Source organism: Mustela putorius, unplaced genomic scaffold, assembly GCF_011764305.1.
Source record: "Mustela putorius furo isolate JIRA1106 unplaced genomic scaffold, ASM1176430v1.1 tig00003853_pilon_pilon_pilon, whole genome shotgun sequence".
In the NCBI taxonomy this organism is placed as follows: Eukaryota; Metazoa; Chordata; class Mammalia; order Carnivora; family Mustelidae; genus Mustela; species Mustela putorius.
Window position 1 is genome coordinate 24352944 of NW_025422005.1, and position 12714 is coordinate 24365657.

A 12714-nucleotide genomic window follows, 5' to 3' on the forward strand; every position below is an offset into this window, starting at 1 on the left:
ATTTTCAGCCAAGAGTCACATCTAGTGCCTTTGCACATAAGACTTAGGGTGTGGTCTGTCAGTATGATCTGTAAATAACTGGGAGGGAACTCCCATATCTCCTTGTGTAAACAGATCTGTTAACTGAAATGCACTTTACAAGAAAATATATAAAATCTGGGGGCACCTGGCTAGCTCAGTCAGTGGAAGGTGCAGCTCTTAATCTCAGGGCTGTGAGTTCAAACCCCACACTGGGCACAGAACTCACTTAAAAAAAGGAAAAAAAAGAAAGAAAGAAAAAGAAAATGTAAAATCTGCAAATAAACTGATCTATAAATTTAAAAAAAGATGTGTGGGAAGAGCACTGTTTTCAAGGGCAGACAGCTAGGGGAGGACCTACAGCTGAAGAAGTCCAAGGCTTGCAAGAAAGGGCAGGGGAGGGAGACAGGAAGGCCTACAGCACAGCAAGGGAATGAAGGACCTGGGTTTCACCAGGGCTCAGTGACCAGTAGTTAGAAAGGGGGCAGAAAAGGTCCCTGGGCAACTCCATCCCTCCCGAGTACCTGTAATCCGGGGTACAGCAGACCACTCAGCAAAGGGTGCTCCACCTGCTTTACCACCTCAGCCCCAGCTTTCTTGGCATCGTGCTGTGTGACCACGGACGAGAGCCTGTACACATCTAGTGTATACTCTCTAAAGAGGAAAGGAAGTGGGGACACCTGTGAGACTGGGCCAAGGCTGTGAAGCACATTATTTCACTCTCCCAATCTTAAGACATTCCAAGAGAATTCTGCTGCCTGGAAGCTTCTAGAATTGGACTGCTCCTTACTCTTATACAAAATACCACTTTATTTTTATTTTTTTAAGATTTTATTTATTTGACAGAGAGAGAGAGAGACACACACACACACACACACATACACGTGCACGAGAGAGGGTACACAAGCAGGGGGAGTGGGAGAGGGAGGAGGTGGCTTCCCGCCCAGCACGGAGCCTGATGTGGGGCTCGATCCTGGGACCCAGAACCCTGGGATCATAACCTCAGCCGAAGGCAGACACTTAACAACTGAGCTACCCAGATGCCCCTATTTTTTTTTTTAAGAGTTTATTTATTGATTTGAGAGAGAGCACAAATGTGGATGAGAGGGGGAAAGGGAGAAGCAGGTTCCCTGTTGAGCAGAGAGCTGAACTTAGGGCTCGATTCTAGGACCCCAGGATCATAACCTGAGCCCAAGGCAGATGCTCAACCAACTGAGCCATCCAGGCGCCCCTATGTCTTTCCTTTTTATAGATAGCTTCAGTTAATCTTCTTCTTCCCTTACCACTTGAAATACTGCTTGTTTGCCATTCCCCTCCATTATCTTCTTCTAGAATGCCTATTAAATAAGCAGAATTTGGGGTGCCTGGGTGGCTCAGTGGGTTAAGGCCTCTGCCTTCAGCTCAGGTCATGATCCCAGGGTTCTGGGATCGAGCCCCGCATCGGGCTCTCTGCTTGGCAGGGAGCCTGCTTCCCTTCCTCTCTCTCTTTGCGTGCCTCTCTGCCTGCTTGTGATCTCTGTTTATCAAATGAATTTTAAAAAGTCTTTAAAAAGTTAGTAAATAAGCAGAATTCACTAATCTAACTTCCATGTTTTTTTTTTAAACTGAAGTACATGTAAGGAATAATAAACTACATGAGGAATAGTGTACCCATCACTCAGTTTAAGAAAAAGGATTTAATTACTTCTGAAGCTCGTGCTCTACCCGCTGCCACAATCCTATACCACTTCCTTTTCCTCCAAAGTAACCACTACCCTGAACTTTTGGGTTTCTTTCCAGTTTTATATCCTTGTACCTATAAACAGTGTGTTATAAATACTCTAGTGTGTGTCTCCTGGTATACAAATGCAAGTTCCTTTATACACGCCTAGAGTAGAATTACTGGATCATAGGGAAACTGCATCTTGAGCTTTGGTTGGATAATGCTGAACTCTTTTCCAAATGGACTTTTATCCATTTTATTACCAAATATTGTCATTACTTTAATTTTTGCTAATTTGGTATGCACGAGTGGCTTCTTACTGAAGTTTTAATCTAAATTTCTTTGAATAACCAAGGAGATTAATTTCCATGTATTTATTGGTCATTTGATTTCTTCTGTGAAATGCCCATTTGTCTTTTTCTACTGGATTGACTCATTTTTTTGACAGCTGACTTTGTAGTTTTTGACAAAGAATCTAGGATATTAATCCTTGCCAGTCACATGTGTTTTAAATGTGTTCTCCCAGCTGGTGGCTTGTCTTTTGACTTTATTTTACTTTTGATGTACTGAAGGTCTTAATTTGAATTTGAATTCATCAGTCTTTTCCTGTGATTTGTGCTTTTGGTGTGTTTTGTTGAATTTGCCTTGCCCTGAGATTATAAGATAGTTTTATATATGTACGGTCTTTTAAATCTTTTATAGGTTAGCCTTCACAGTTAAATCTTTAATCCACTTGAAATGGAAGGATCATTTCCTTCTCACATGTATAACTAATTGTCTTTCCACCATTTTTTGGAAAAGATTTTATTTATTTTTATGACAGAGAGAGAGAGACACTGAGAGACGGAACACTAGCAGGGTGGGAGAGGGAGAACACGCCTCCTGTGGGGAGCCAGACGTGGGGCTAGATCCCAGGACTCTGAGATCATGACCTGAGCCAAAGGCAGTCAGTTGCTTAGCCAACTGAACCACCCAGGTGCCCCTGCACCACTTTTTCTTAAAAAGTTTATCCTTTTTCTCTGGTGATTTGCAATGCTGGCTCTTAAGTTTCCATATTTATGAGGATCTATTTCTGAATTCTCTATTCTGTGTCAGTGGTTAATTCTCTATACCCATGGTATATAAATGACAAAAGATTTGCTCTCCAGAATACATAAGGAACTCCAAAAAAAATTTAAAAATAAAAAATAAAAAAACAACAGAAAGAAAAATGGGCTACTTGCATAGATACTTCACAGATGAGGGTACATAAATGACCAATAAAAACATGAAAATAACTTTTTTTAGATGAAATTTTCAGGTATTTTACTCTTGCACTTGAATGGTAGTTCAGGTGGGTATAGGTTTTTAGGCTGCAAATTGTTTTCCTTCAGAATTTTATTTTTTCTTTCAAAGATTTTATTTTTAGGTAATCTCTATACCCGGGACGCCTGGGTGGCTCAGTCGTTAAGCATCTGCCTTTGGTTCAGGTCGTGATCCCAGGGTCCTGGGATCGAGCCCTGCATCGGGGTCCCTGCTCAGAGGGAAACCTGCTTCTCCCTCTCCCACTCTTCCTGTTTGTGTTCCCTCTCTCACTGTCTCTCTGTCAAATAAATAAATAAATAAATAAAATGTTAAAAAAACAAAATGAAAGTAATCTCTACACCCAACATGGGGCTCGAACCTGCCATCCAGAGATCAGCAGACCAAGCCAGCCAGGTGCCCTTCCCCCAGAAGTTTATAAAGGCTTTGCTTCATCACCCTCTGATTTTCAGTGTTCCTTTTGAGAAAAGCAAAGCTATTTTGATTCCTGAAATTCTATATGTGAGTTCTTTTGTCCCTTTGGAAGTCTGTAGTATATATCCCCTCCCTTCTTTTCTGTCCTCAGAATTCTGAAATTTTAAGACCGTACACTATAGCATGGGTTTATTTTCATTCAGCATGACAGGCACCTGATGCGCCCTTCTACTCTGCATACTCATTTACTTGTTCTATAAATTATTTCATTGATGATTTCCTTCCCTCTGACTCTTTGTTCCCTTTTCCAGCATACTTACTATTCAAATATTGGACCTCCTGAACTAGTACTCCAATTTTCTAAGCTTTTTCTTTTTTTTTTTCATTGTGCTCTGTAAGGCCACAGCAACCAAAGTTCAATCCCAATAATTCAACAAGGTCTCTTGATGTGCCAGTAGTCTACAAATTATATTTTGTAGATTACAAAATGCATTTTTTTGCATTTTAAAAAAAATTTAACATCTCTAGAATCTAGATAAGTCTTTTAAACACTGCATGTTAGATACTAATTAGCAGTATTTTTTTTTTTAAGATTTTATTTATTTATTTGACAGAGATCACAAGCAGAAAGAGAAACAGGCAGAGAAAGAGGAGGAAGCGGGCTCACTGCTGAGCAGAGTGCCCGATGTGGGGATACGGGGCTTGATCCCAGGACCCTGGGACCATGACCCCAGCCGAAGGCAGAGGCTTTAACCCGAGCCACCCAAGCACCCCAGCTATTTTCTTAAAAATTTTTTTTATTAACATATTAATCAGTAGTATTTTTAATGATATCTTAGATTAGCTGAAACACAGTACCTTGTTTTTTTTTTTTTAAGACTTTTTTTTTTTTTAAAGATTTTACTTTTAAGTAACCCTCTACACCCAACGTGGGGCTTGAACGTACAACCCTGAGATCCAAAGTTTCATGCTCTATTGAGTGAGCCAGCCAGATCCCCCTGAAATAAAGTATCTGTGTATTCACACTTTTTTTTTTTTAAAGATTTTATTTATTTATTTGACAGAGAGAGATCACAAGTAGACCGAGAGGCAGGTAGAGAGAGAGAGAGAAGCAGGCTCCCTGCTGAGCAGAGAGCCCGATGCGGGACTTGATCCCAGGACCCTGAGATCATGACCTGAGCCGAAGGCAGTGGCTTAACCACTGAGCCACCCAGGCGCCCCTGTATTCACACTTTTGTTTGGTTTCTGGCCACTGAGTATTTTTGACTAATTTGTCAGCTGACTTGATCTAAAGCATTCGGAACATTTAAAAAATCTTTTACCCAGTACTGTTAGTTGTTTGCGGTAGTAAGGCTGAACAGAGTACCCAGTGTGCTAGACTGCTAGAAGCAAATGTCTTCCTCCATGTCTCAAACACTCTTCCAGTTCTGTCCATCTCTCTGGGCTGCATTCTCCGTGAATCTCAGTACTGTCTCTCAAATCTCTAGTTTTCCCTTCAGCTTCGTTCAGTCTAGAGTCGATGCCTTCCACCGAAGCCTAGTTTGTGGAGTTCTTTCTTTTTCGTTTTAAAGTTTATTTATTTATAATCTCTACACTCAACATGCGGCTCAAACTCACAATCCTGAAATCAAGAGTCGTGAGCTCTTCCAACCAAGCTAGCAAGGTGCCCCTGTGGGGTTGTTTGGTTTGGTTTGGTTTGGTTTGGGTTTCATGACTGATTTTTACGTTTCCAAGGTTTCTAAACGATTCTTATTTCTATAGATTTATGTTTCATTTCTGCCTCTCTCTGTTTTATCATTTCCTTTTTAAAAATGGACGCCATTACTTGGAATGTTAGAGCTTATGTCTTTTAGAGAATATCATGTCTGTAACACTCATAAATGGTGGGCAACTTGGTTTAATTCTTGGTATGCATACAGTTGAGTCTCCATAGGCCTGAAGCTTGACAAAAGCCCCTAATGACCCAGGCAGATAACTAATAACGCCCCTACTCCCTGGCTCTACTTTCCTTGAGGGGTAGTGATGGGAATGGTTAAGGGGTAAAAGCCCTACTTTACACTCTGGGGTTAAGCAGTAACCCTGGTTTGTCCCCACTGTCTGCATTCTGACTGGAGCCCAGCAAACCTGTAACTTCAGTCCAACTCACCCATTTGCATTTCAATTCTCTTTTCTTACCACAGAAATGTTTACCTTGTCTTTAAATCTGGCTATGTCGTCCAGTTTTTTATGTTTTTATCTATCACTGTGTTGTCTGGAACAGAGGAAGTGCATCAAAACATATACATACAAAGCCATCTTCCTTTCAAGTCACTTTTGTACATATAAAAAGATCAAGTGACTTTGAAGCAAGGCAGCTTTATTTATGTATCTTATCTTCCCAAACCGCAAATTCTGTTCAGTTTTGGGAGAATAAAAACTTTCACTGAGTCATTCACTGTTATAATCCTGGTACCTAGAACAGAGTCTGACATATGGTAAGAATATATATGGACTGACGGGGTGCCTGGGTGGCTCAATGGGTTAAAGTCTCTGCCATTGGCTCAGGTCATGATCCGGGGGTCCTGGGATCAAGCCCCACATCAGGCTCTCTGCTCAGGAGGGAGCCTGCTTCTCCCTCCCCTCTCTGTCTACCTCTCTGCCTACTTGTGATCTCTGTCTGTCAAATAAATAAATAAAATTAAAAAAAAAAAAAAAAGAAGAATTCAGAAAGTGTTTGCATGACTCACTCCCTCACCTTCTTCAGGTCTCAGTCTAACGTCTTCTTATCAGAGGTCTTTTCTAGCCACCCTATTAAATAGAAACCCCCGCTCCCCAAGAACTTTCGCTCCTGCCTGCCTGCTTTGTAGCCCCTATCACCATCTGACACAGTTCATACACATTACTTTTTCATTTGTTTCCTTTGACTATATTTCCTTGCTGAAATGTAAGCCCCACGAGGATGGGTATTTTTGTAAACTCAGGACCTACAACAGTGGTTATCATCTAATAAGTGCTCTGTAAATATCTGTAGAATGTAAAAATAAATGAAATGGTAGGCACTCTACTGAGGCTGAGGATTCAAATGTCTGTTTAGTTTACATAAGAAAGTTATGTGCTTTATTTAAAACTCTTAAATGTGGGGCATCTGGGTGGTTCAGTGGGTTAAAGCCTCTGCTTTCGGCTCAGGTCATGATCCCAGAGAGCCCCACATTGGGCTCTCTGCTTGGCAGGGAGCCCGCTTCCCCCCCTGCCTGTCTCTCTACCTACTTGTGATCTCTGTCAAATAAATAAATAAAATCTTTAAAAAAAAAACCAAAACTCTTAAATGTTCAACAGTGAGGAATGCTAAAGAAAATTACAACTGGGACGCTTGGGTGGCCCAGTCAGTTAATTGTCCACCTCTAGGTATTGGCTCAGGTCATGATCTTGGGGGTTGTGGGATAGATTCTGAGTTGAGCTCTACTCTAAACGTGGAGTCTCCTAGTCCCTCCCTCTCCCTCTGTCCCTCCCCCAACTCACGTGTGTGTGTGTGTGTGTGTGTGTGTGTTCTCTCTCTCAAATAAATAAATAAAATCTTAAAAAAAAGAGAAAATTATGATCAATGAAGTAAAAAGAAAAATGAACTTGTAAGCAAGAAATCTGGGTTTACATCCTGGCTCTTGTACTTATAGCAAGTGTGAACTTGAGAAAGGAATCTGTTTCCTTATCTGTGAAACAGGACACACCAAAGCTTACCTTAAAAAGTTGTTCTAAGGGTTTAAATACAAAAATGACCAGTAGAATGATACTCGGCTTAATTGAGGTTTTAAAAATCATGAGGCAGCATGGAGGAATTACTTAGGAAATAACGGAAGTTTAAAAGAAGAAAATTAGAGCCACCTGGGTTGCTCAGTCATTGGGCATCTGCCTTCGGCTCAGGTTGTGGTCCTTGGATCCTGGGAATGAGATCTACATTGGGCTCCCTGCTCAGCAGGAAGCCTGCTTCTCCCTCTCCCAATCCCCCTGCTTGCGTTCCCTCCTCTCTCGGTCAAATAAATAAATAAAATCTTTTTTTTTTTTTTAAAGATTCTATTTATTTATTTGACAGATCATAAGTAGGCAGAGAGGCAGGCAGAGAGAGGGGGAAGCAGGCTCCCTGCTGAGCAGAGAGCCTGACATGGGGCTTGATCCCAGGACCCTGAGATCATGACCTGAGCCGAAGGCAGAGGCTTTAACTCACTGAGTCACCCAGGCACCCCAAATAAATAAAATCTTTAAAAAAAAAAATTAGAACACAAAATCATACCTATGCTAATATTACAAATATGTTTAAAGTTGATAAAGATATGAAGCAATAAAAATTGTTGGGGAGGGGATGCCTGGGTGGCTCAGTCAGTTGGGTGTCTGCCTTTAGCTCAGTTCATGATCTCAGGGTCCTGGGACTGAGCCCCACACTGGGCTCCTTGCTCAGTGGGGGACCTGCTTCTCCCTCTTCCCCTACCTGCTGCTCCCTGTCAAAAAAATAAAATATGGGGTGCCTGGGTGGCTCAATGGGTTAAGCCTCTGCCTTCGGCTCAGGTTATGATCTTGGGGTCCTGGGATCGAGCCTCTCATTGGGCTCTCTCCTCAGCAGAGAGCCTGCTTTCCCTGTCTCTCTCTGCCTACTTGTGATATCTCTCTCTCTGTGTCAAATAATTTAAAAAATCCTTAAAAAAAAAGAAAACTTTTTTTTTAAAAAAAGATTTTATTTATTAATTTGATAGATAGTGATCACAAGTACACAGAAAGGCAGGCAGAGAGAGAGGTGGGGAGAAGCAGGTTTCCTGCTGAGCAGACAGCCTGATGCAGAGCTCGATCCCAGGATCCTGAGATCATGACCTGAGCCGAAGGCAGAGGCTTAACCCGCTGAGCCACCCAGGCCATCAAGAAAGAAAATCTTTAAAAAAAATTGTTGGGGAGGTGAGAAACAAGTGAAATATTTTTCTTTCACCTTTCTCTAATCATGATTTGCTGAGGCCAGAAGGAAAAAGGGAGCCTGAATTGCTGATTATCACTCTCCCGTACGCTTTGAGCTCTGCAAGGCCAAGGACTCTGTTTTGGTTACAGTCACACCTCCAGCAAAGTGGACAGCACACAGGCATTAAGTACATTTTTGATGGATGACTTGAAAGGACAAAGAGTAAAAATTATTTAATGGCTTCTAATCCAAACTTAAAGAGTGCCTACACTCCACAGACCTTCTAATTAGCTAGAAGCATGAGAGCCACAAGGAGGGTGGATGATCTAGAACTTACTTGCTGAGCTGGTAATCAGTGCCTTTGACGAACTTGAGCTTTTCTAAGGGTACACCAATGCTCTCTAGCATTGCCTTGATCACATTCTCATAGTAGCTGGTTCGGAGTTCTAGAAGTTCCCATGGAGCTTTCATGTTATCCAGGTATGCGTGAAGGTCCGCAAACAGAATCGTTACCTGGACATAAGAGATAAGGGGCCACCACAATGTCAATTTTGTCCAAGTACCTCCAAATCCCCCTCTCTGCCCTGCCCTTATTAAACCTCTTTTTGGGCCATTCCCCAAGGAACTGATTGGTTTACAAAATATTACTTCTTACCTCGCATCCTGCTTTTAGGAAGTCTGCAATCTTAGACATAGGCACGAAGTAAGCCACATGTGGCTTGCCTGTGGTTGCTGTTCCCCAGTAAACTTTAAGTTCCCGCTCCTTGAGTATCTCCTTCAGCTTCTCTTCCCCCAGAACCTCCTGTTGTGGAAGCAGAAGAGCTGGTTTAATGCTGGTGCCCCACCTTGCTCATCCTTTACCCTGTGACAAGGAAAACAAAAGCACACGTCACTGGGGGTCTAGGCCCAGAGCCTGCAGGGAGGTCCAGCCGTGCTCTCAGTGCTGAATGAGAGCCAACCTAAGCTGGTGCCGTTGCTAGCACCACTCCAGTGAAATGCCACTGCTGTTAGGGAATGGGACATGTCCCTACTCGCACCTTCTCCTCCATCTACTCTAACTCACGTTCCTTCCTTTCAGAGCCAACTTCTTGAAACATTTGTCTCTTCTGGTCTTTATTTCTCACCTCCCATTCCAGCTGAATTCCATGAAGCATCACACCACTGAAAATGCTCTAGCTAAGATCATGGATGACTCCCATTGTTACTAAATTCAATGAAAATTTTTTAGTCCTCACTCTATTCCTGAAACACTCTCTTCTTTTGGTCCTTCACTTTTCTATTTTCTTAGTTTTCCTCCTACTTCTCTGGCTGCTGGCTCAGATTTCTCTACAGCTGTTCTTCTTGCTAATCATTAAATATTAGCAATCTTTGCAGCCCTATCTCTTCTTTTCTTACTCTACATGTTCCCTAAGTATTCCTTTTAAGATGCTTCACTTACTATTTATAAGCTAATTAACTACCAAATCTACTGCTCACACCCATATATGGAACAGTGTACTTGTTATCAACCCAATAAACTCAGACTCAACATGTCCAAAATTAACCTTGTGCTCTCACCTTCCCACCTTGCTCCCCACCCATCTTTTTCACTCATAGTTTCACTCCAGTGCAGTAAATGATACTATCATTCACCAAGTTGCCTAAGTTACCCCAAAGCTCCTAAATCCTCCTCCTTCTCTCTGCCTCCATACCACCACACTAGCCTAGGCCACCATCAGATCACACCAGGACTACTGTAATAGCCTTCTAGCAGGACTCCTGTATCTATTCTTGTTCCCTCCAGTCCATGTTCCAGAAGGCAGCCAGAGAGATCTCTAAAACACAAAACTTGATTGACTCATTCACCTATTTAATACTTTAATGGTTTATTTTGCCTTAAGACAATATTAGAAAAATCCTAATAGATCAGTATGCTGATAACAAAAGAGATTTTAGTGATTCTTTCAAGTAATGGTTTGGGAAGGCAGTCAGAAGCCATGAAAGACAAAAACTGTTTTGCTGGTTTGAATCACCTATTAGCAGACTTATTAAAATCCTATGTTTCAAGGGAGCTGGCAGCTGGATCCGGTACCCTTCTAGCCCCTGACTATTTGGAACTTAGGAGAGCTCTTGCCACCCAAGGAAAGGTCCTTATCACTTATCCTTTAAAACCTAAGTGAGTCAGTGCCATTAGCTTTGTGTATCCTTTGTCCCCAAACAGCATTATTTTGTGGAAAGAGACAGGACAAAGAATCTAAGAGGAACCATGCAAAAATTACTGGTTAAGATCAAGTTATGAGTGGAAAGAACCCAAATGTCCACCAACTGATGAAAAGAGAAACAAAATGTGATATATCCGTATAATCATGAATATTTTTCAGCCATAATAAGGAATAAAGTTCTGATGGGTGTGACGACATGGATAAACCCTAAAAACATGCTAAATGAAAGAAACGAGACATAAAAAGCCACGTATTACATGCTTCCGCTTATAAGAAATGCCCAGAATACGCAAATTAAAGACAGCAAGTAGATCAGTGTTTCCCCAGGGCTGCCAGGAGTGGGGAAATGAGAAGTGACTGCCAATGGTTACAGGTTTTATTTTGGTGATGAAAATGTGGAATCAGAAAGTGATACTAATTATACAATCTTGGGGCTATACTAAAACCCACCAAAATGTACACTTTAAAAGGATGGATTTTTTTGGCATGTGAATTGTATCTCAAAAAAACAAAACAAAACAAAACAACCCCCCCCCCAGCTGTGGCCCAACCAATGTATCACTGCTCTTAGAATAAACTTCACTTTTAAACATAGCCTGCAAGGCCCTCTGACCTGGTCCTTACCTAACCCTTCTCAACAAACAAGTAAAATACATATAGTATGTTAGATAATGATAAGTTCTATGGAGAAACAACAATGAAAAAGACTAGAACAAGGGGTGAGACAATTCTGGTAGCAGGGGGTTTGTTATTTAAATCAAGTGGTCAGGAAAGGCTTTCCCCATAATGTGACAATAGTCAGAGGCCTGAAGGAGGCAAGGAAATGGGTAATATTTATTTATTAAGTGATCTCCACTTTGCTCACTCTACTCCAGCCAAATCTGCCTTCCCTCTGAACCAGTGTTCTTTCTCCCCTCTGCGTATTGCCCTGGCTTCCTTCTATCTAAAACGCCCCCAATCCATTCTTCTTCTGGTTAACTTCTACTCCTGCAGTTCCTGGAAACAGCTGGCACAGATGTGGAGCCAAGTGATTTGCATCATCAAGGCGCAGTTTAGAGTTCACATCCTCAGCATTCCCTGACACTCCCCCAGCCCTCTTCCCTAATTCCCTTCCAAAGCTCCAAAGATAGTACTTTACAGCACTTGTTTCAAACTGTAACTAAGTTTTTGAATTATGGGTCATCCTGAACGTCTGATTCTCCAGACAAGCCCCGGGAGGGTAGGGCTCTGACGTATCCCCAGTGCCTAGCACCGCGCTTGGCACATAATAGGGTGGGTGGGGTGGGAGTCCTGGATTCAAAACTGGACTCAACACAAGGAACTGCACACAGGAGGTGAGCCCACTGTCATTTCTGTGCGACCCAGATAACTGCTGCTTGTCTGAGTGACTGGCCGATCGACCAACCAGCAGCGAGGGCTGTAGTCTCTCTGAGCTGCCTCGGTGCGGAGTCCCCGACCTCACACACTTAGGATCCAGTAGTGAGGCTCAGGGTCACTGGACCTCGAGCCCCCAGTCCCCAAGAGCGCATTTCCAACCCTGAGGCCCGACCTGCAGGTTCCGGGTGATAAGGTGCAGCTTCTCTTCAGGGCTCGGAGCGTCCCCCATGGCTCCGTCGCCCCTATCTCCCGCGCTCAGCCCAGCACCGCGCCGCTTCCTCGGTCGCCGCCGCCGCCGCGTGCCGGGAACTGTCACGCGGGCCCAGTTAGGTTGCATCAGCTGAGCTCGTCGCTCGGCTTCCTCGGCCTGAACCCTCAGCCTAAGAGCGGACAGGAAGGAGCCAGGACCAACTGAGAGTCGAGCGGGTCGATGAGAGGAGAAAGGGGCGGAGCCAGCAGGCCAGCCAGGAGGTACGGAGGGCGGAGTTGCGGCGCCTGCGCGGGGCACAACCCCCTGAGGGGCGGGGCGGTTTCCTGCCAATCACTGCCCATTTGCCCTCCCCCTTGCGCTGGCCCGGCAGCCTCGGGTGGGGGAGGTCGGGGAGGGGGCGATAAAATGGCGCAGGGGGCGGAGTGAGACGCAGTCGTTCGCTCAGGCTTCGGCCCCGCTTCCGGAGGTGAAGAGCGGGAGGGATGAGGGGGTCTGCGTTCCCGGCTGGGAGGGGGATGGGGGTGCCTGTTGCTTCTCCAGGGGGCTCTATATGCCGGTCCACCCCGCTGAAGGG

At 43.6% G+C, this 12714-nt stretch overlaps 2 protein-coding genes across 13 annotated transcripts in view; one reads left to right on the forward strand and one right to left on the reverse strand.

Moving 5' to 3' along the window:
- YARS1 (tyrosyl-tRNA synthetase 1) overlaps positions 1-12348 on the reverse strand; it is a 38010-nt gene extending 25662 nt beyond the window's left edge. The window contains exons 1-4 of one of the 2 annotated variants that reach the window (XM_045064138.1): positions 12102-12348; positions 9007-9153; positions 8689-8864; positions 543-672 (exon numbers count right to left, since the gene is read on the reverse strand). In XM_045064138.1, the coding sequence (XP_044920073.1) occupies positions 543-672; positions 8689-8864; positions 9007-9153; positions 12102-12266 (618 nt within the window). In that variant the 5' untranslated portion in view covers positions 12267-12348. Of the gene's footprint in view, positions 1-542; positions 673-8688; positions 8865-9006; positions 9214-12101 lie in introns of both variants that reach the window. The other variant, XM_045064139.1, reaches the window with a different exon arrangement.
- The window catches only part of LOC101674085 (S100P binding protein), a 55265-nt gene that overhangs the window by 2186 nt on the left and 40365 nt on the right, over positions 1-12714 (forward strand). For 2 of the 11 annotated variants that reach the window (XM_045064142.1, XM_045064143.1), the window contains exon 1: positions 12456-12606. The exons of 2 other annotated variants lie outside the window; for them this stretch is intronic. The gene's annotated coding sequence lies outside the window, so the exon portion shown is untranslated. Of the gene's footprint in view, positions 1-12294; positions 12401-12455; positions 12607-12714 lie in introns of those variants that run through there. 7 more of the 11 variants (XM_013046375.2, XM_045064141.1, XM_004740883.3 and 4 more) reach the window with 6 other exon arrangements.